We start from the raw sequence: 22,945 nt of genomic DNA, 5'->3' as shown, positions 1-22,945 counted from the left end.
ATAGCCTCTTACCAGATGGATGCCGTTCTAAAGCATAAATCTGCCCCTTTAAGGGTCTTCCCCCATCTGCCACAGTGGATTGACGCTTGGGTTTCTCATGGGTGATCTCTTATAACCTTCTATGCTCCTTTTACTTCATCTTCAGGTATTCTCATGTGCAATGGAACAAAAGGAACAGCCAATGGTGCATTACCCCAAAACGTTATTAATATATAAAAGGTGTTGCACTTACATAAACATAGATCAGGATGCCCGGCCAAACTAAGCGATTTGGGGAGAAGTGCCTTAGTCAGGGAGGTGACCAAGAGCCCAATGGTCACTCTAACAGAGCTCCAGCATTTTGTGGAGAGAGGAGAACCTTCCAGAAGAACAAGCATCTCTGTAGCACTCCACTATTCAGGCCTGTACGGTAAAATGGCCAGATGGAAGCCACTCCTCAGTAAAAGGCACATGACCGCCCATCTGGAGTTTTCCAAAAGACACCTGAAGGACTTTCAGACCAATAGAACCAAATTCTCTGGTCTGATGAAACAATGACTGCACTCTTTGGCCTGAATGGCAAGCGTCGTGTCTGGAGAATACCAGGCACTGCTCATTACCTGGCCAAAACCATCCCTACAGTGAAGCATGGTGGTGGCAGCATCATGCTCTGGGGATGTTTTTCAGTGGCAGGAACTGAGAGATTAGTCAGGATTGAGGGAAAAATGAAAGCAGCAATGTACAGAGACATCCTTGATGAAAACCTGCTCCAGAGCGCTCTGGACCTCAGACTGGGATGAAGGTTCATCTTCCAACATGACAGAGACCCTAAGCACTCAGCAAAGATAACAAAGGAGTGGCTACGGGACAGCTCTGTGAATGTCCTTTAGTGGCCCACCCAGAGCCCAGACTTGAACATCTCTGGAGAGATCTGAAAATGGCTGTGCACAAACGCTCCCCATACAACCTGATAGAGCTTGAGAGGTCCTGCAAAGAAGAAGGGGAGAAACTGCCCAAAAATAGATGTGCCAAGCTTGTAGCATCATATTCAAAAAGACTTGAGGCTGTAATTGGTGCCAAGGGTGCTTCAACAAAGTATTGAGCAACGGCTGTGAATATTTATGTACATGAGATTTTTTTTTGTTTTTTATTTTTCATAAATTTGCAAAGAATTCAAACAAACTTCCTTCGCGTTGTCATTATGGGGTATTGTTTGTAGCATGTTGAAGCAAATAATGCTCTTACATTGTAAGCTCTAATGAGCAGGGCCCTCTGATTCCTACTGTATTAAAGTGTATTGCATTTGTACTGTCTAATCCCAAAATGTAAAGCGCTGCATAAACTGTCAGTGCTATATAAATCCTGTATAATAAAAATAATTTATTCCATTTTGGAATAAGGCTGTAACATAACAAAATAAATGTGAAAAAAGTGAATACTTTCCGGGTGCACTGTATTCTCTGTAATCAAAAGCCCTGAATAAAATGATTATTATTATTAGTCTTACATGTACTACTACCAAATACAGGGTGACTATACTGTGCTTTGCTTAGTACTATTAAAGTAATATACAGTGCTGTATGTGTGAAATAACTGAAGCTGAGTGTGGGTTGGGCACACGACTAGTAAGTAAGCATGTAGGAAACTGTGGGTGAGGAAGGATTATGTGCAGAGGCTCCTCCCCTTCCTCCTCCTCCTTCTGTCTGCACACGGAAGTGCTGAGCTCAGGAACTGGTCAGCTGATAATGGTGCATGTTGTTGTATCGCTGAGTGTGTAGTGCTGTTTTGTAGTGAGTACGATTGTTGTATGTGTAGGGGAGGGGGTGTTGTGTATTCGGTGATTCTGTGTGCTCGCTCTGTTCTCTTCTTATACATGAGCATTAATGGATAGCTCATGCAGTCACATGTAACAGCCAGCATCCTGTACTGTTTACATCTAGCCAGGCTGTGTATAGTATCTTTCTCATCTGCAGATCTCAGTTAGAAGGGATCAGGCTGCTTGCAGTAATAGACTTGGTGGGGGGGAGTGCTGTGTGTTTGCACATCCTAGGACAGTATGATGAGTGTCAGTGCACTGAGCATTAGCTTTCTGCTCCTCTGTGAGTTCTCTATGGGTATGGGGTGGCTTGTTGATGACCCCCAGAGCTCTGACAGTTCAGACTTAGTGGCAAGGTCAGTTTGGGCAGAGCAGCTTTCTCTGTCTCTGCTCCCACCCTATTCCTCCCCCGATCACCGAGTGGACCCCAATGTGTGTATCCAGCTCCTACATGAATTTGCTAACAACAGTGCCGATCTCAGCAGCTGTTTGGCAGGAATGGCATGGCCCGTGCGAGTGTGCCAGCATTGCTTCAAGGAATACGGACAACTCAAAGCTACTATGAACAAGATCGGAAGTCCTCTGCAGGTTTGCTATAATTTCATTTCTGTTCACTTAGTTCCACGTTAGTTAGCATGCAGAATATGTTGTAACAGTTCCAAGTATTTTAAAGTGGTTGTACCGCTGGCCCCTTTTTTATTTTCTTTCTTTTCCTGCAAGGTAAAGTCGTAATGTGCTAGTATGCATTATGTGACACGTAGGCTACATGTACACTGGACGTTTTAAAAAGTCCCTTGAATGCTGGAATTTAAAGGACGTTTAAAACGTCCGTTGTGTCGCGTTTGCACCCGCGTTTAGCGGGCGTCTGCGTTTAGAACCGTTTCTAGAGGTCAAAAAATCATTCCCCTTTAAAATGAAAAACCGGGAGCGCTAAACGCGGGTCATTGCGTTCAGTCGCGTTTTTACGTTTGAAACGCCGGGAAACACGCGTTCAAAGGCAAATAATTGCTTTCCAAAAAACATCACTGAACTCAACTGCCTGTAAATGACTGTAAACGACCCTGTGTACATGGACAGATAAGATAACCTAGAGGTGGGTTCAGGGGCTTCTGAAAAAAATGCCCATCTGCTCCTAAACGGCCGTTTACAAGTTGCAGTGTACATGGACCCTTAGGGCTATATGTGTGTGTATGTATGTGTGTGTATATATATATATATATATATATATGTGTGTGTGTGTGTGTGTGTGTGTGTGTGTGTGTGTGTGTATTTGTATGTATGTCGGCTTACCTTTAAAAAGACTATCCCCCCTTCAGTCCATCATGAACGCTGCTGCCAGGCTCATCCACCTTGCAAACCGCTCTGTGTCTGCTATCCCTCTTTGCCAATCCCTCCATTGGCTGCCACTCAACCAACAAATTAAATTCAAGCTACTAAACATAACCTACAAAGCCATCCATAGCTTGGCGCCCAGCTACATCACTAATCTGGTCTCAAAATACCAACCAACTAGTTCTCTTTGTGCCTCCCAGAACCTCATGCTCTCTAGCTCCCTTGTAACCACTTCCCATGCTCGCCTCCAGGACATCTCCCGAGCTTCTCCCATCCTCTGGAATGCTCTACCCCCATCTGTCCGACTATCTCCAACTTTGACTACTTTCAGACGATCCCTGAAAACACATCTCTTCAGAAAAACCTATCTGGCAACCACCTAACAACTGTGCTCTTATTTTCTCCATCAGCCCATCCCCCACAGTTATTACCTCTTGTATCTCTTGACCATCCCTCTTAGATTGTAAGCTCTAACGAGCAGGGTCCTCTGATTCCTACTGTGTTAAAGTGTATTGTATTTGTACTGTCTACCTTCAAGTTGTAAAGCGCTGCGTAAACTGTCTGCGCTATATAAATACTATATAATAATAATGAGATATATATATATATATATATATATATATATATATATATATATATATATTATACATACATACATACACAGTCACCCTGGCATGGCAGAGTCAGGTCACCCTAAACTCCGGTCACCCTGACATGGCAGAGTCAGGTCACCCTAAACACCGATCACCCAGACATGGCAGAGTGGGGTTACCCTGGCATGGCAGAGTCAGGTCACCCTGGCATGGCAGAGTGGGGTCATGCAGCTGCCATGTAAGGGTGACCTGACTCTGACATCCAAACGCGGCATGCAAAAGCGATACAACAGGTGTTTTTAAACGTTGTTCTGTAGCTGTCAAGTTCCAGCGTTCAAAGGACTTTTTCAAACGTCAAGTGTACATGTAGCCTTACCTTAAAACAAAGCTGTTCCAGCACTACTTCCATATTCACCTGTCTTGCTTCCAGGTTCATGGGCTCTGACTCTGTGACTTGCCTGAACCGCGATGACGTTACTCCTGCGCCTGCGAGCCACCGTTTATGGCACAGGGCTCTGAAGGAACAGCACAGGTGGTCGGTCCTTCAGAGCGCATGCACAGTGATGTCACTGGCTGCAAGTAATGTAAATATCTCCTAAATGGTGCACGTTTAGGAGATATTTACACTACTTATAGGTAAGCCTTATTATAGGTCAGGAAAGGAAGTTTATTTCTCTTTGAAGGATTAAAGCAGAGTTCTAGGCTAAAATGCATAAAGGTCTTAAACTATAGAGAACCCCCACATCCCATTATTTTTGGATATCCTTCTTTTTCTTTCTTTTTTTTTTTTTTTCTTTTTTTTTTTTACTCTTCTTGGTACCTTCTTGTGGTGTTTTTCAGCTGGACTTCCTTTCTTCCTTCCTACCTCGCTACTGTGAGGTACATCATTTCCATGATTGCATTGTGTGTCCCAGAAGACGACTGGACCATCCAGAAAGTGCAGCAGAAAACTAGCTGTGAAGCCTGAAGGCTTCAAAGCTAGTTTCCCTGCTTGCAATGCCTGCACCCCAAGACGATGGACAAATCGGCCTGGGGTGCCGACATCGCAGGATCCCTGGACAGATAGGTGTCCTTGTATTAACGAGCAGGGCCCTCTGATTCCTTTTGTTCCAAATTGTAGTGTTAGGCTCCATGTACACGGGACGTTGTTAAAAGTCCCTTTTGAATGCTGGAATTTTTAGGACGTTTGAAACGTCCGTTCGGTCGCGTTTGCACCCGCGTTTAGAACCGTTCCTAGAGGTAAAAAAAATGATTCCCCTTTAAAATTGAAAAACGCGAACGCTAAACGCGGGTCATCGCGTTCGGTCGTGTTTTTGTGTTTGAAACGCTGGGAAACACACGTTCGAATGCAAATAATTGCGTTCTAAAAAACGTCCCTGAACGCAACTGCCTGCAAATGACTGTAAACGACCCAGTGTACATGGACAGATAAGATAACATGGAGCTGCGTTCAGGGGCTTCTGAAAAAAACGCCCAACTGCTCCTAAACGCCATTTCCAGTGTCCCGTGTACATGGAGCCTAAGCCTCTTGTACTTTATCAAAAATATTTTGAATATTTTTCTAATATTTTAAAAATCTATTGTACTTAATGACAGCAGAGGACCTACGACCACAATAGCATAGGGGAGAAAATGCTGGGAGAACTAGTCTTGCAGCATGAAGGGGGGGGGGGGGGGGGAGTGCAGGAAGGGGTATCAGGTAAGTAAAAATACTATTTCCGGTACTCCAGACCTAAACAAACATTTAAAGTGACATTGAACCCAAAACCAAAAATGTAATATATTGTGCCTTACCAGTCATTAGATGTGGTGACTGTGGACTGTATACGTTTTCTTATTTTCAGACTTTTACCCCCGTTTTCACCTGGTGATCTGGCCAGTAACACACCTCCTGTATTAGAGTGCCTCCACTCTGGATGAATGAGCACAGGGGCACCTTTGGACATCAGCATTGTCAGTCTGGGGGATAGGGGAGTGTTAGATGTACTAGCCGATACAGATACAGTGTCAAATTGCAGCCAAAACTCCAGCCAATATTTTATAATTAGTTACAGCAAACATTTTTTTTCCTTTTGAGAGAGAGGTTTCACATAAAGGCTGATCATTGTCAGCAACCCTGTCAGTGGTAAATGGTTTGTCTCATCCCTGCAACTGCAAAAGAGCTTTTCTGCTGAAAAACAGACTTACTGGCCGGATCATGAAATTAAATAGAAAAAAGAAAGCCTAAAAAGGAAACGAATACAGCCATCGCTGTATTGGTAAGAATTGGCAAGCTGCAATATGTTTGCTTTTGGGTTTAATACCGTTTTAAACTTTGGAGGCAACCCCACTGCAAGGAAGGGTTTTTTTTGTTTTTCCCAGAGTTCAGCTTTAAACTGACTGGTGACAAACTGAACAGGGTAGCGCTGTTCTAGGTTAAAAATAATTGTCTGCTAAAAAGGGGCTGCATCCAATAAGGCTCTTTTCACATGGGGCAGAATCTGTCCGAACAGATCCACTTGTTCAGCAGGGGATCTGTCTGCTGATCCCCGCTGAGCAGGCGAGTGACAGGTCCGTGTCCGACACGGACACAGCCTCTATGGGGCGGTCGGATGGAAATTAACTGCATGTCCATCTAACTGTCTTTCAATCCGCCGGACGGATGGCGAACGTATCCCCTTCCGTCTGTTTTTAGCAGACCGGATCAGATGCTGGCGGATGACAGCAGACACTCGCTGCCCCATAGAAAGCAGTGGGTGGTCCAATCGGTCCGCTGTTGCGAAAGGGGCCTTGAATGCAGTAGCTGCTCCAGTATTGCCACAGTTGGCCCTGCCGGCTGTCAAAATTCAAGTGGGAGATTTGTTTGTCTGTGCTGTGGATTTTGTTTTTTCATTCATCCTGCAAACTGAATGCAAACTATAAGTATATGGCCAGGTTTACACTACAGAGGACAGGTAAAGAGACCCATGAGATCTTGCTACTGGAATTCTCAATGGGTGACTCGGGCTAGCAAATTACACATATATCATTTTTTCACATATAATATATTTTATAATATAACTTTTTGGTGGACTCAGGCTCTAATGCAAATAATTAAGCAGCAAAATGTGGTTATAATAAGCTAAAAAATAGTGCTTACTGTTTTCAATGCAGTATTTTTTTTATTTATCTATTTTTTATTGCTTGGTGCTTTCATTTTTTTTTTTTTTTTTTCAGTCTTTTTAAATGTTTGACTGTGGGGAAAAAAGTGCCAACTCTAAGTACGCAGTTTGTTTCCAAAAATGATACAGTTTTTCTGTGAATAAGGATCAAAGAAGGAAGTTATAAAGCAAACGATTTATGTTTCCCAGTAGGTCATGTGAAACATTGCATTCTTCCTCTCTGGTGCATGTGACTCAGTGCCTATTTCTGCATAGTAGTGTCTTTGCCTGCTACCATGATAATGTTAAGTTCCTTATTCAGTAAAAAGGGCTTCCAGTCAGACACTGTTTGCTTATTTTCTTAGCATATTCATTTTACTATATTGTTTTGTAAGATCGTAGCTTTCTGTTCTCATTCTTAATATTTCTATTTGCAGAACAGCAGCACATTAAGCTGTGGAACCACACTACTTCGTTCTGATAGGGTCCAAGTCATTGTTGCACTTAATAATTTCTTTGATGATGTGTGGACTGCTTCAAAGTGTGCAAGTGAGTTTTGCATAATCTGATTTTTTTTTTTTTTTTTTTGTATGCCATTATTTTATGTTTAAACATTTTGATCCAACTTTTTCTTCTGGTATTCACCTACTTATAACATGCAGGATCTATTAAATTGAGAGGGTAAGGAAATCCTATCAGGCTTTTTTTTTTTTTTTTAAATTGATGTCTATGTCCCTATTGGGGAGATTTTTACTTCCTGCCTGAAGTGGGAATCTTCTCATCAGGGACATAAGCTTAATAAACCCAATGCAGGTTCTAATCCTCATATACAGTGCCTTGCAAAAGTATTCTGCCCCCTTGAACTTTTTGACCTTTTGCCCTATTTCAGGCTTCAAACATAAAGATATAAAACTGTAATTTTTTTGTGAAGAATCAACAACAAGTGGGACACAATCATGAAGTGGAACGAAATTTATTGGATATTTCAAACTTTGTTAACAAATAAAAAACTGAAAAATTGGGCATGCAAAATTATTCAGCCCCCTTAAGTTAATACTTTGTAGCGCCACCTTTTGCTGCGATTACAGCTGTAAGTCGCATGGGGTATGTCTCTATCAGTTTTGCACATCGAGAGACTGAACTTTTTGCCCATTCCTCCTTGCAAAACAGCTCAGTGAGGTTGGATGGAGAGCGTTTGTGAACAGCAGTTTTCAGTTCTTTCCACAGATTCTCGATTGGATTCAGGTCTGGACTTTGACTTGGCCATTCTAACACCTGGATATGTTTATTTGTGAACCACTCTATTGTAGCTTTTGCTTTATGTTTTGGATCATTGTCTTGTTGGAAGACAAATCTCCGTCCCAGTCTCTGGTCTTTTGCAGACTCCATCAGGTTTTCTTCCAGAATGGTCCTATATTTGGCTCCATCCATCTCCCCATCAATTTTAACCATCTTCCCTGTCCCTGCTGAAGAAAAGCAGGCCCAAACCATGATGCTGCCACCACCATGTTTGACAGTGGGGATGGTGTGTTCAGGGTGATGAGCTGTGTTGCTTTTACGCCAAACATAACGTTTTGCATTGTTGCCAAAAAGTTAGATTTTGGTTTCATCTGACCAGAGCACCTTCTTCCACATGTTTGGTGTGTTTCCCAGGTGGCAGAATGATCATGGGCCTCTTGGCTGCATCTCTGATCAGTCTTCTCCTTGTACGAGCTGAAAGTTTAGAGGGACGGCCAGGTCTTCGTAGATTTGCAGTGGTCTGATACTCCTTCCATTTCAATATTATCGCTTACACAGTGCTCTTTGGGATGTTTAAAGCTTGGGAAATCTTTTTGTATCCAAATCTGGCTTTAAACTTCTCCACAACAGTATCTCGGACCTGCCTGGTGTGTTCCTTGTTCTTCATGATGCTCTCTGCGCTTTAAACGGACCTCTGAGACTATCACAGTGCAGGTGCATTTATACGGAGACTTGATTACACACAGGTGGATTCTATTTATCATCATTAATCATTTAGGTCAACATTGGATCATTCAGAGATCCTCACTGAACTTCTGGAGAGTGTTTGCTGCACTGAAAGTAAAGGGGCTGAATAATTTTGCACGCCCAATTTTTCAGTTTTTTATTTGTTAACAAAGTTTGAAATATCCAATAAATTTCGTTCCACTTCATGATTGTGTCCCACTTGTTGTTGACTCTTCACAAAAATTACAGTTTTATATCTTTATGTTTGAAGCCTGAAATGTGGCAAAAGGTCGAAAAGTTCAAGGGGGCCGAATACTTTCGCAAGGCACTGTACTTTACTGAAAAAGTGTTTATATTGTTGTCTGTGCTCCCATTGGAGAGCTTTTTTTATACTGTCTTTACTAGTAACGGGATGTGGCATTCTCTGTTATGGGAAAAATAATGGCAGCAATAAGATCCTGACTGAAGTTCTAGCCCTTGCCCAAGTCTATAAAACAAAATTAAGAAATCAATTTTTAATTTTGCAAAAATTTAGACTAGAATGCATTGGCCTTGTAAGGACCTAGGACAGGGGTGGGAAATTCATATTTCTCTTACGTCCTCCGACAGTCGCCGCCTCTTCATATTCGTCACATATGGGGTATTAGACTTTGCTCCGAAGGAGTAGCTAGGCAACAGAATATGTTAACAATAAAGCTTTAACATATCCCACCCTCAAGGGGTGGTCCCCTCAGTCAATACCCTCCTACTTCCTGCAACCATATCTCAGTTTTAATGTCTAGCTTGTCAGGAGTGGCTGGCTCTCTCTGTGCTGGGACTTTCTGTCCCAGACTCTTTCTTCTTTTTAATATTTTGTTTGAGTTTTTCTCTCTACCTTTCATTAGCTGTTATTTTGTCAGCGTTAGTTAGTTCTTCGGACGAAGAGGATCATGCGGACTGGGTCTCGGGCTGATCCCCCCTGGTCGCAGGTCGTGGGTCAGTGGCTTCCCAGTCTGCCATCGAGCGTTCAGCCAGGTAACGCTCCTGGCATAGTGAACGACCCATCCCTGTTCGGTGCAGGGATGATTGGTGAGGTGGCTACCTCACCGGACGCTGTGCGGTTTCTTAACCTCCATTGTGTGCGTCTTGAATTGCGACTCTCCCTGCCTCATGTGCAGCGGCTTGTTCGCCTGTGCGGGTTCCCCACGCCAGGTGAGGTAAGTGTATTTATGTGGGGACCTGTCTGTCTGGGGGGTATCAGTCTGGGACTGTGTAACCTGCCTCTATTCACGCTGCTTGTCTCCCTATCTCTCGGCTGCATGCTGTGGGCTGCAAGGGGGGGGGGAGCTGTATGACACTGTGTGTGTCAGGCTGGGCAGTGTGAGAAGCTGTGTGCTGTGGGGCATGTTTTTTCTTGGCATGTTTGGGCATATACAGCGATCGCTGCGGCGATCTAACATGTATCCTTATATTGGGATGTTATGTGTGTGTTTTAATGCACTGTGGAGCGGCGTTTTCGGCGCCAAACGACGCCATTTTGCCGGCACCCGCTCCGGCCGCATGGTTTACATGCATGGCGGCCATTTTCTTGTAGCCTCCATAGGCTTACATAGAGCGCCCTGGCAGCATCACTTCCTCTTTCCAGGAACACCGATCGAGGCAGCAGCAGCAGCGAGGGTCTCCTCAGGTTTTATCCTTCTGTTCTTGCTATCCATTGCCTGTGTTCAGTTTGCATATTCCCTGTGGGGGTCTCATTGTGCTTGAGTGTGGTGCGGTGGGCTGCGCTTGCCGCGCTTGCTAAAAAGGGGCAGTTAACCCTTGGTTGTCTGGCATTACAGGGGCAATGGATTCTCAGGAGGGCAAATTTCCTACAGTATTGGTGGAAAGCCAGGGGACCGCTGTTTCCCCCCCAGGGGGGGATTTAGCCACTATTGTGGCTGGCCTTGCTGCCCAGGTGCAAATGCTGGTGGCTGCTCAATCTACTAAACGGCCCAGAGTTGCTCTGTCCTCTGATTCTGAGGGTGAAGGTGATGGGGCTGTTCTGGCAGGGACCTCCTTATCGGGGTCCCGCTCCTCTCTTGATCTAGTGGGGTCTGAGGTGGAGGCTGAAGTTGAGGGGGTCGATAATTCTCCCCCTGGCTCGCCTGAAGAGCTTGCAATCATGGATGAGTTGATTGCTTCCATTAAGCAAACGCTGCGTTTGCAGGACGAAGTGTGTCCCCCCGCTGCCTTGGCGGCTTATGGGACGCAGAGAAAACGCAGGACGCCGCAGGTTTTTCCCTGCAATGCTGATTTTCAGCGCGCTGTTAAGGATCAATGGCGCGATCTGCGCAAGCCTTTTGCGGTACCAAGTAAATTCAAGCTGCGTTATCCTTTCTCGCCTGCCACTGATGAACGGTGGTGTGTGCCTCCGCCAGTGGATCATGCAATTGCGGTTTTGAACAAAGCCACTGCGATTCCTGCAGAGGGTTCCCCTGTTTTCCGTGATGCCACGGATAGGAGACTGGAGTCTCTTGCCCGTCATACTTATTCTGTTACGGGTTCTATGCTTAAGGCTCTGTTTGCTTCTCTCATGGCGGCCCAGGCGATCGCAAGTTGGACGCAGATGCTTAGGCGCGTCCTAGTGGCCGATTCGGCCTCGGCGGCGACCCTGGATATGGTGGATCAGATCCACCAGGGTGTCATGTATCTGTGTGATGCGGACCTGGACCTGATTCCGTTGGCTGCACGTGTGCACAGCGTGGCGGTGTTGTCTCGCCGCCTGGTTTGGTTGAAATGTTGGTCGGTGGACCAATCTTCACGTAAGACCTTAGCCAATCTGCCTTATGATGGGTCTCGCCTTTTTGGGGAGTCCCTGGATGTGTTGATTAAGGGGATCACCGGGGGTAAGAGCACTCTCTTGCCCCATTTCCCCAAGGCTAAGGGGGCTTCTGGGAAGAAGCATGCAAATTTTCGGCCCCCTCAGGGGTCCTTTCGTGCCTTTCGGCCGCACTACAAGGGCAAACCGTTCAAAGGCCAAGGCTCTCAGAAGAAGCCCTGGTCTGGGAAACAGAAGTCCGGCCAATCCGGACCTGCAGCCCATAACAGTTCGGCCTGAAGGGGCGCCCTCACCCAGTTTTGGGGTGGGGGGACGCTTGCTCGGTTTTCTTCAGCCCTGGTTGGCCCGTGTGCGGGACAGATGGGTTCTGGAAATCGTTCGATCTGGTTACAAGATCGAGTTTCTCTCTGCCGGAGAGCAGATTTTTTCCCTCAAATCTTCAACTGTCTCCAGAGCGCCTGCGGGATCTGCACCTGGCGGTGCGGGACCTGAGGGCTCAGGGAGTGGTGGTTCCGGTACCTCATCGGGACAGGTTTCGGGGGTTTTATTCCAATCTGTTCACCGTGCCCAGAAAGGAGGGCAAGGTTCGTCCGATTCTGGACTTGAAGGCTCTAAACCGCTCTGTGCGGGTTCGCAAGTTCCGCATGGAATCCCACATCCCCATATTCGAGGGTCATCAGAGGTACCTTCGATTTGCCATTGCGGAGGATCACTACCAGTTCGTGGCGTTGCCCTTTGGTCTCGCCTCGGCTCCGCGGGTCTTCACCAAGGTGCTTGCACCGGTTCTGGCATTATTGAGGGCCCAGGGCATTTCTGTCCTGGGGTATCTGGACGACATTCTGGTTCGGTCTGCGACCAGACAGGGTCTGGAGGAGGACCTGTCTGTCACAATGCAAACTCTGCAGGAGTTTGGTTGGACGATAAATGTTCCAAAGTCGACACTGAGTCCGTCGGTTCGTCTCCCCTATCTGGGATTGATACTGGACTCGGTGCAGGCGAAGGTCTTCCTGCCGGAAGACAAACTCAGGACTCTTCAGGAGGAAGTCAGGTTCCTCAGGGACGTTCCGAACTCGTCTCTGCGGACGTGTATGAGATGTCTGGGATTGATGGTCTCGGCCTTCGAGGCGATTCCTTTCGCACAGTTTCACACGCGGGGTCTCCAAGCGGAGATCCTGTCCAGGTGGGACGGGCGACCTCAATCTCTGGATCTTCAGATCTCGTTGAGTCATCGCACCAGGGAAAACCTTCTGTGGTGGCTCCAGTCCCCGTTGGTGTCCGGGGGCAAGTCGTTTCGTCCGATCTCGTGGACGGTAATCACCACGGATGCCAGCCTGTCGGGCTGGGGTGGAGTTCTGGGCGTTCTGTCCGCCCAGGGGACTTGGTCGGAGGGGGAGTCTTCCCTTCCGATCAACATTCTGGAATTGCGTGCGATAAGGCTCTGTCTTTATCGCTGGACGGACCGGCTGCAGGGTTGCCCGGTTCGGGTGCAGACGGACAATGCCACGGCGGTGGCCTACATCAACCACCAAGGGGGCACCAGGAGTACCCGAGCAGCTCGAGAAGTGGCCGACATTCTGTCTTGGGCCGAGACTCATGTCCCGGCAATAACGGCGGTTCACATTCCGGGAGTGGAGAACTGGCAGGCGGACTATCTGAGTCGCCAGACCCTGGATCAGGGGGAATGGTCTCTCCATCCGGCTGTCTTCCAGACGTTGTGCGCGAGGTGGGGTCTTCCAGATGTGGACCTGTTCGCGTCTCGCCTCAACAACAAGGTGAAGAGGTTCGTGGCAAGGACGCGCGACCCTCGGGCAGACGCGTCGGACGCGTTAGTGGCCCCGTGGCATCAGTACAGGCTGATGTACGCGTTTCCACCGATTCAGTTGCTGTCCAGGTTCCTTCGCAGGTTACACTCGGAACGCAGCACGGTGATTCTTGTGGCACCGGACTGGCCTCGCCGGTCCTGGTACGCTGACCTCGTGAATCTGGCGGTCGACGCCCCTTGGCGTCTGCCTCTTCGAGACGATCTACTGTCTCAAGGACCGATTTACCATCCTGCTTTACAGTCGCTGGCTTTGACGGCCTGGCTGTTGAGACCGAGGTCCTGAAGGAGAAGGGTCTCTCTCCAGAGGTCGTTCATACTTTGATCAACGCGAGGAAGTCTTCCTCGGGGAAGGTTTATTACCGTACTTGGAAGGCCTATTTTGCCTGGTGTGAGTCCAGGGGGTTTTCACCCCGCACGTACTCGGTTTCCCGTGTGCTGTCTTTTCCTTCAGACGGGTGTCGATCAGCGTTTGGCGCTGGCTACGATAAAGGGTCAGGTGTCTGCGCTGGCCGTTCTGTTTCAACGTCCCGTGGCTTCCAACTCCTTGGTTGGCACTTTTATTCAGGGTGTGCGGCATCTGGTCCCTCCTAGGAGGGATCCTTTGCCCCCTTGGGACTTGAATCTCGTTCTATCTGTGTTACAACGTGCTCCTTTTGAACAGATCAGGGAGATCTCGTTGTCTATGTTGTCCAAAAAGGTCGCCTTTTTGGTGGCGATCACTTCGGCTCGCAGAGTGTCGGAACTGGCGGCTTTGTCCTGCCAGTCTCCGTACCTGGTTGTTCATTTGGATAAGGTGGTCTTGCGACCTAATCCTTCTTTTCTGCCGAAACGAGTTTCGGAATTCCATCTTAATGAGGATATTGTCTTGCCTTCGTTGTGCACGAAGCCTAAACATCCAAAGGAGGTGAGATTGCACTCTCTGGATGTTGTTCGGGCGATAAGGGTTTACCTTAAATCGACTGAGTCTTTTCGTAAGACGGACTCCTTGTTTGTTCTTCCAGAGGGTCCTCGGAAGGGCATGGCGGCTTCGGCCTCTACCATCGCCAAATGGATCAGGCAGACCATTGAACAGGCCTATGCTTTGCAAGGGAAGGTTCCCCCTGTGCCTGTGAAGGCGCACTCTACTAGATCTCTGAGTACGTCTTGGGCCTGTCGTCATGGGGCTTCTGTAGCCCAGGTGTGTAAGGCGGCGACTTGGTCGACCGTGCACACTTTCACGAAATTCTACAAAGTAGATGTTCAGGCATCGGTGGATGCTTCCTTTGGCCGCAAGGTTCTTAGTGCGGCTGTTCCCTAGGGTCCCTTGTTGGGGACTCCTGGCTGTTGGGATATCTTTTGTATCCCCTGGTTTTTTTGTCTTTTCCTGGGTTGTTGCTCCTGTTGAGCACTTATTTTTGCTGTTGCCCAGCTGGTTTCCTTCCTTTGGTAAGGTTCCTTTCTTTGATGTGGAGACTGCGTTGCCTTTCGGCGCGGATGCGTTTCCCACCCCTCATGTTTGCACTGCTTTGGGACGTCCCCATATGTGACGAATATGAAGAGGCGGCGACTGTCGGAGGACGTAAGAGAAAACTGAATTTTTGTAAAATCTTACCTGTAAAATTCCTTTCTCTGAGTCCTCCGACAGTCGCCGCCCCCGCCCCTCTTTTGGGGTTTGATTGTATACTCTACTGCTATTCCACTAAAACTGAGATATGGTTGCAGGAAGTAGGAGGGTATTGACTGAGGGGACCACCCCTTGAGGGTGGGATATGTTAAAGCTTTGTTAACATATTCTGTTGCCTAGCTACTCCTTCGGAGCAAAGTCTAATACCCCATATGTGACGAATATGAAGAGGCGGCGACTGTCGGAGGACTCAGAGAAAGGAATTTTACAGGTAAGATTTTACAAAAATTCCGTTTTTCCCAAGGGGTCACATGAGAGACTGGGACTGTTGTAGAGGGCCAAATTTAATTCTTCTCAATAATGCTTTTGGATCTGGGAAGGTCTATAAGTACATAAACAAATGGAACACAAACACCTGGCGTTGGGAATTTTAGGTACAACTGCTCATAAAATAGGCCTCCTTTAGACGGTTAGTCAGAGGGGGTGATAAAAACAGGCAAACAAGCCTGTTCAAGCCGCACCCTTGATGCTTTGCTTTGTGGCCGCAGTATTTTCTACTCTTTGTGCAGAGTTTGATATATGTCAGCGCTTGTCAAACTCACCCACCGTTCAATGGGGCTGCAGTGCAACCCCGTGCAATGCACGGGATTGTAGTAGTGCGGCATTATAGGATTAAATCAGGTTGAGGAGGTGACATAACCCCTCGTCACCGCCTGTCAACTGCCCTCTGAAAAGCACTGTGACTGGAAGGAGAGAGCCCGATCGGTATAAAGGGAATTTCTGCAGATCCTAAACTGGAGTGAAGAAAAGGTACATGACTCCTGGGGTTTACAGCATGGAGGCACTAACACAGGAAGAATTTGGCAGCGTAGCAGACTATGCAACTCTTTCCTGCCAGAACTGAGCTTCCCCACTGTACTGATTGAGCTCCTCAGGCTCTTTCTTTTCAGTTCATGCAACTCTCCACAAAGGCATCTGTCAGCACGCCTCTCTTAACCTATCAGCTTCCTCAGTAAAGAAACTGAATGGTTTGGGGGAGGCATGCTAAAAGTGGAGGCGTCAAGGCCACATAAAGATGGCCAAAGGGCCCTGGGGCTGCAGTTTTGCAGCGGTTTGACCTAGGATGTATCCAAGTCTTAAAATCCTGCCACTGCTGAGCACATGCCCAGGGCCTGCTACCAGTTGGAAAGTTTAGGTATTGATCTGTACAGCAGCTGTGTGCAACTCTGTCTGTACTGATAGGAAAAAACAGATGATTCTATGTCAGTGCTTGTTAAGATGTAAACCTAAAAATACATTGTATTTCTTTTTGTTAAAAAAAAAATACAATGTACTTAGTTTCAGTTATCAGAAGCAACTAATTAGAGTGTATTTACAGTAAACCCCCGCACCATCGCGGTTCAGTTTTTGCGGTCCCGGTAATTCACGTTTTTTTTTTTTGTAATGTTATTTTACTATATAAATCATTAAAAATGAAATATTTTTGTGTTTTCCATAGCTCTTGCTATGTCTCTCAGTATCTTTTATGTGTTTAAATGAGTTTCTATTGTTTTAAGTGTGTTTAAAGACCTTAAAATGCTTCTACACGTACAGTGACAGTAAAAAAAACATGCCTACAATGCATTTTAATAGGGTTTTTCTATTTCGCTGATTTTCACTTTTCCCGGCTGGGTCCGGAACGTAACCCCCGCAATGGAGGGGGGTTTACTGTATTTAGTTTTTAAGCCAGACCCCAGCTTTTGTGTATGCTTTACCCATCACACAGCCCAAACCCCCCCCCCCCCTTCACACTTTCATTTCTGCACCCTGGTTTTTTCCCCCTTCTGCAATGGCGGCATAATGTCATACCACCTGGGTGGTGTGTTTATCACAGCCTGGAGTCAAAGGCAGTTGGTTTGATGATGGTAGTCCTGAATCAGCCCTGAAGAGGACTGATGGTGGATCACAGAGTGGTGAGACTGTGGGGAACAGGACCAGAAAGAAAGTAAGTATTGCAGCTAGAATTGCATTTTTTTTTTTTTTTTAGAAGTATGGAGTTGGGCTTCAAACAGTAGGTGGTGAAGCAGACCTAAGAGTAGAACATTTTTTTTAGTTTTACCTTTTTAACCGGTTCCACTCTAAAGCAAATATTTTCATTTTTTCACGCAGGTGAAAATATTCATTTTTGACAATAAAATTACTTAAACACCCAGAACATTATATATTTTCTGAAAGCAGAGGGCCTGTAAAATAAAAAGGTGATGGCTGCAAATTTTTATGTCGCATAATAGAAACATGAATTTTAGTGCAAACACACATAATATATTAACCATTTTTTGGTAAAATCTAAAAGATGAGGTTGCATCTAAATAGACCAAACATGCCAAGTTTTAAAATTGTGTGCGCCCGTGATATAGCAAAAAACTATGGTACCCAAAAATCTCCATAGGTGATGCTTTAAAATCCTTTACAGTTCATCAGTTTAGAGTTAACCAGGAGCTGTTGTGCTAGAATGCACAAATTGCTCTTGCCTTCTTGGTGATATGTCACACGTGTGGTGCAAGTACAGTTTACATACACGTTTGCGCATGTGTGCCACGGGGGTTATGGCAGCTTTTAATACGTTTTTTTATTATAATTTTATTAAAAAAATAAATCAGTTTCTTTATTTTTACTTGTTTGCTATAACAAGGGGCTAATTGGGCAGGTGACATGTACTTTTTTTTGGAGACCCCAATGTGTCCCCTGCCCTTTATACCATCTAACTAAGCACAGACCTGCTTGGTTAGATGTGTTGCCTGGCTATGCTGGGCAGGATATGGTGGATCCGAAACAAGAAGTGATGAAGTCATCGCCGCTTGCTCTTACTTTGTTTACATGTGAGATCGAGTCATGGATATGCCTCGCTCTCAAACCACTCTCCATCCTTAGGTCGGCAGTTGAAGTCCTGTGCTCCTGGTAAGAGTGGGAGAGCCCGGGGGCACCACACCACCTAATCTGTAAAAGTGATAGGCGCATCACTTTTACTTTTAAGCTGGAAGCAGGCCGAACAAGCCGATCAGAATCTCGATGTACGTAGTACATCCAAAAAGCTAAACCAGTTAATCTCTGATTTACCCCTTGTTATCTCTCTGCTTTCCATAGCTATACAATTCATATTCATTTTTTTTTTTTTTTTTTTTAGTATTTTTGTTATTTTATTGTTTTATTGTAGCCTAAACATTAAAAATGAAATATTAAAAAAGCTTTAAAAACCCCTTAATATCATTTTTGCCACGGCTTATACAAAAACAGTTTTGATGTCATGATAAATGAAAATATGGTGAAGGTGGGGAGCACACATTCACTGGAGGTGAATCAGTCGCTGTCGTTTAAAACCCATGCACCTAGAAGATTTACCTTCAGCAAATGTCAGATTCACTAATTTTAAAAATATTCCCCTAATTATTTTAGAAGTAGGACTGGTCAAACTAGAAAAAAACATATTCGATTGACTACTTTAAAATTGTCCCTCAGGTTGTTTCCTAAGAAATGACAAATTGCTGCAATGTAAAGTAGTGAGTGTACATCTTGTATAACAGTGTATATTTGCTGTCCCCTCAAAATAACTCAACAAACAGCCATTACTGTCTCAACAAAAGTGAATACACCCCTCTCCATCCTTAGGTCGGCAGTTGCAGTCCTGTGGGGCAACTGGAAAGCTGGAGTTTAGACGCTGGGCATGTGGGTGGCAGGAAGTGTATTTTTTTTTTTTTTCTTAATCACTGCAGCAGCTGGGACAGAGAAATTTGCCTGCTATACTCTACAGCTGGTGGTGTGCTGCTGGCGGATGTGTTGCAAGGACCTGTGACACTCTTTGCTATACCATCATTCCTGTCAGTGGAGGCTGCTGAGAGGTCATGAGATATAGCCGGGGTAGACATGAAAGGTGAGGGGGAGAAGAATTCTGTCCCTACCTGTGGCAGGGGGTTAAATGCCTTGTCAAGCATGTGGTACCCAAATGGCTGGTGTTTTTGCCACACTTGATCTACTTGCTGCAGAGGTTGCAAATTGCAGCAGTGCGATCGGCTGCATATGTACTAAAAAAAAAAAAGGCCCACACTGCTGAGATGTGGGAAGTGGGCCGGGAGATAACAGCTCCACAATCTGATGTTATAGGATGGCTGCGCTCTACTCTTCCATGATGGCTGCCTCTGCCTTGTTTTGGGTTGTTTCTCCTCTGCTGTATCCCGCACCCAATTCGCATCAGTGACTTCATCATCCCCTCCATCCTCATCACTGGAGCCAACTTGGCAATACGCTGCGGCTGGGGGAACATGACTGACAATTAGTTGTTTATCAGTGTTCTCCCCTCTCTGTAGGCTTATGTTTCTCCTTTCCTCTATCTCAGAACCAACATCAGAATCAAGTAATGTCTGTGCATCCTCAAGAAGCAAGTGGCTGACTCCTCCATGCTTGATGCTGGGGCTATGGCAGGAGTAGCTTTGGACAAGGAGGCAGAATAAGCCGCTCTGGCAGCTGCGGTGGACTGCGCATTAGTGTCAGCTTGGGTCTTTGAGGATGAGGAGGATGAGTATGGTTTAGTAGCCAGTCCACCACCTCTTCTACATGCTGTGGCTGGATAGTATAAGCAACATCACTAAACTGAGACAAAAGTGCCCTGCTTGAGGGCGAATTACAGACACCTTTGCCTGTGGACACAGATGCTGTTGACCCCCTCCTAATGGCATGGGAACGTCCCCCTCTCCTTGTTGACCTCCCAGACATGATGATGGGGGGGTGGTTTCGGCTTATTACCCAAATGTAATAGAAACTGGGAAGTGTGTGGCTGAATGCACTTTATTCAATGAAAAGTGGTGTAGGCCTCCCAGACATAATGATGGGGGGAGGCGCTTATTACCCAAATGTAATAGAAACTGGGAAATGTGTGATTGGATGCACTTTATTCAATGAAAAGTGGTGTTTGGTGCACTTTAAATTGAGTTGACAGAAATGTAAAAACTATAACAAAAATTAAAAAAGGGGGAACACCAGCAATCGTAGTCAGAGATAACTGTGGCTGACCATTTAAAAAAAAAAGGTGTGTGGTCAGGGGGGGCTGGCAAGGGAGCAAAAAAAAAAAAAAAAAGTCACGCAGCAACCAAAAAAACTGGGGGTATACAGCACTGAATGTTATGAAATGCTGTGGTAAACACTGCACTATGCTCACACACTATACTAGGGATATGCAAACTGTGGCCCTCCAACTGTTGCAAAAGTCCCATCATGCCTCTGCCTCTGGGTGTCATGCTTGTGACTGTCAGTCTTGCTATGCCTCATGGGACTTGTAGTTCAGCAACAGCTGGAGGGCCACAGTTTGCATATCCCTGCACTATACTTACACTCTACACTCATCAAGTTACAATAAGTGAACAGACAAACTTGCTAGTAGCAAACTGAGCCCTGCTCTATCTCCAACAACACTGCAAAATCTTTCTATGGGAAGTTGCCTTTTGATAGTGTGGGGTTGGGACTATTAGCACTGAGCCTTAATTGGTGAAATTGATAAGGACTTTCTCCAATCAGGGCTCTGACAGTGCTAATTGGTGTAGCCTTGCACCTGACCAGCGGTAATCTAATTAGGGACCTAGAATGCACTGTAAAGCATGAAATGCATTGTGTGGCGCTTGGCGGGTGTTTGCCAAACAGGCGATGTTCAGGCCAAATTTTTGCTCGGCCTGAACTGTCTGCCCAACACTACCCATCAACTTTGCCTGTTTCGCATGTATACACCAGTTTTAGTGTCTGGCATTCATGAGGTGGCGGTGCCAATGCAGTTCCTGTGCGCAAGAGATTCATCAGAAGTGGCCGCCAATGGGCTGAGATTTAGGGCTGGGAAGACTGTTGAGGAAGGTGGCGCTGCTGCTGGAGGGAGTGGCGAGGGACTGCGTGGATCTATTATAGCTGGAGTAACAAGTGAGTACAGTTCCGTTTTAACATGTTAAATAGATCAGCACTTTACTAGCCTTACCACCTGCTTGATTTCCTGTGCTGAATCATATCAGCTTTCACTATATTATCATTAGGTAATGGAACTTCTAGTTAATTCTTAATTTCAAGGCTGTGGCTGTAATGTAGGTTATTGTTTTATTTGATTCCGTTTTCTAAATGTATAACATAAGAAAGTGTTAAAATAACATAATGTTGCTTTCATTTCCCAAGGTTGCTTGAAGGTGAACAACACAGGTGTACTGAACAGCACAGCTCATTTTATGAAGTTATTTGATGATTTGATGCAATGTTTCAACATCACCAAGGTAAATCCTCTACTTTAGCTAAGGGCTGGTTTCACCACAAAAACGCACTCCAGATCCGTTTCGGATGCGTTTTTGCATGCACATTTTTGATGCTTTTCCAGATGTTCTTTTTCTTGCTTTTTTTCCCCCACCGTTATGGGGTCCAGTGCATTTTTAGTGCGTTCCGGTACATTTGTGATGCATTTTGTTGCACTCCAGTGCAGTAAACATGCAGCATGTTCTACTTTTTTTTTTTTTTTTATCTAACTGGAAAGCCTTAGAACTGACTAGGGCTGGTGTGAGCTATGCCACTGGAAACCATATAACCTATTTTCCATGCGTTTTTTGATGCAGTAAAACACAACACAACAATGATCCCCCCCCCCCCCCCCCTCTGTTTTAGCGGGACTTTAAGGGCAAAGAGAACACTAAAAATGTCAATATCATAAAAAATATAACATTTAATAAGTCACATTAAAAACATGGAATACATGTCCTATACATACAGGTGTAAAAATAAATTGTATAACATTATACGACAATGGATATACATATGAGATGACACATCCTAGTGGTTGGAAATGATGATGCACTTGTTTCCATAGCATCCAACACATTTTGGGTTAAAACCCTTCATCAGGGGTGTAACGTTGGGAGATAGTGTGCATACATTGTATTTAAAACTGACGAGAGCAAAGACCCTATGGACATATTGGGAAAGCAAATGTATTCCAATAGGCGGGGAAGGGGGGAAAAAAGAGAGAGAAGGGGGTAGGGTGTGGATGGTCAGTCCCAGTCCCTCAAAGAGCCCCAAGGTGAATGGTGTGAGTGCTTGTCAGCAAAGTCACAGGAATAATAGAGGGCGCTCTCGTCAGTTTGAAATACAATGTACGCACACTATCTCCCAACGTTACACCCCTGATGAAGGACATTAACCCGAAACGTGTGGATGCTACGGAGACAAGTGCATCATTATCATTTCCAACCACTAGGATGTGTCATCTCATGTGTATCCATTGTGGTATAATGTTATATTTGTTATACAATTTATTTTTACACCTGTATGTATAGGACATGTTTTCCTATGTTTTCAATGTGACTTATTAAATGTTATATTTTTTTATGATATTGACGTTTTTAGTATTCTCTTTGCCCTTAAAGTCCCGCCAAAACAGGGGGATCATTGTTGTGTTGTGTTGATCCTAAGGGATGTTGGCAATGAGACACTAGACTCTCTAATGGTGAGCTAATATCGTATTTGATGCAGTAAAAAAACGCACTAGACTGCATGTAGTGTGGACTGATCCTAAGAGTTTCTTTGGGGCATAAGCTTTTGTGGTAAGTCCAGTGTCTTTAGTCTGTTTTTACAATGCAGAATTTCCCCTCATAGTAGTACTAGAATCATATGTCCCATTACCCATTGATAATGCGGAAGACTCGGCGCCTAACTATTTGACCCCCAGGTCAATTCTCACATTTCTATCATACATGTAATAATGTGCATTTTTTTCTAGAAAATTACTTAGACCCCCCCCCCCCCCCCCCAAACATTGTATATAAATTATATATAATATAATTATATTCCCTAATTATATGTAAAATATAATTATAGGGAAAACATTTTGCTTCTTCTTTTACATTTGGATAAAGCACCATCTCTGTCCC

General features: G+C 45.4%; 1 protein-coding gene across 1 annotated transcript in view; it reads left to right on the top strand.

Moving 5' to 3' along the window:
- Positions 1–1,906: 1,906 nt before the first annotated feature.
- Positions 1,907–22,945, top strand: part of OSTM1 (osteoclastogenesis associated transmembrane protein 1) — a 54,641-nt gene continuing 33,602 nt past the window's right edge. The window contains exons 1-3 of the mRNA XM_082252514.1: positions 1,907–2,383; positions 7,277–7,388; positions 21,207–21,301. Coding sequence (XP_082108640.1) covers positions 2,036–2,383; positions 7,277–7,388; positions 21,207–21,301 — 555 coding nt within the window. The 5' untranslated portion in view covers positions 1,907–2,035. The remainder of the gene's footprint in view (positions 2,384–7,276; positions 7,389–21,206; positions 21,302–22,945) is intronic.

Source organism: Pelophylax lessonae, assembly GCF_965119305.1.
Source record: "Pelophylax lessonae genome assembly, chromosome: 3".
Taxonomy (NCBI): Eukaryota; Metazoa; Chordata; class Amphibia; order Anura; family Ranidae; genus Pelophylax; species Pelophylax lessonae.
This window is presented reverse-complemented; position numbering and strand designations above follow the sequence as displayed.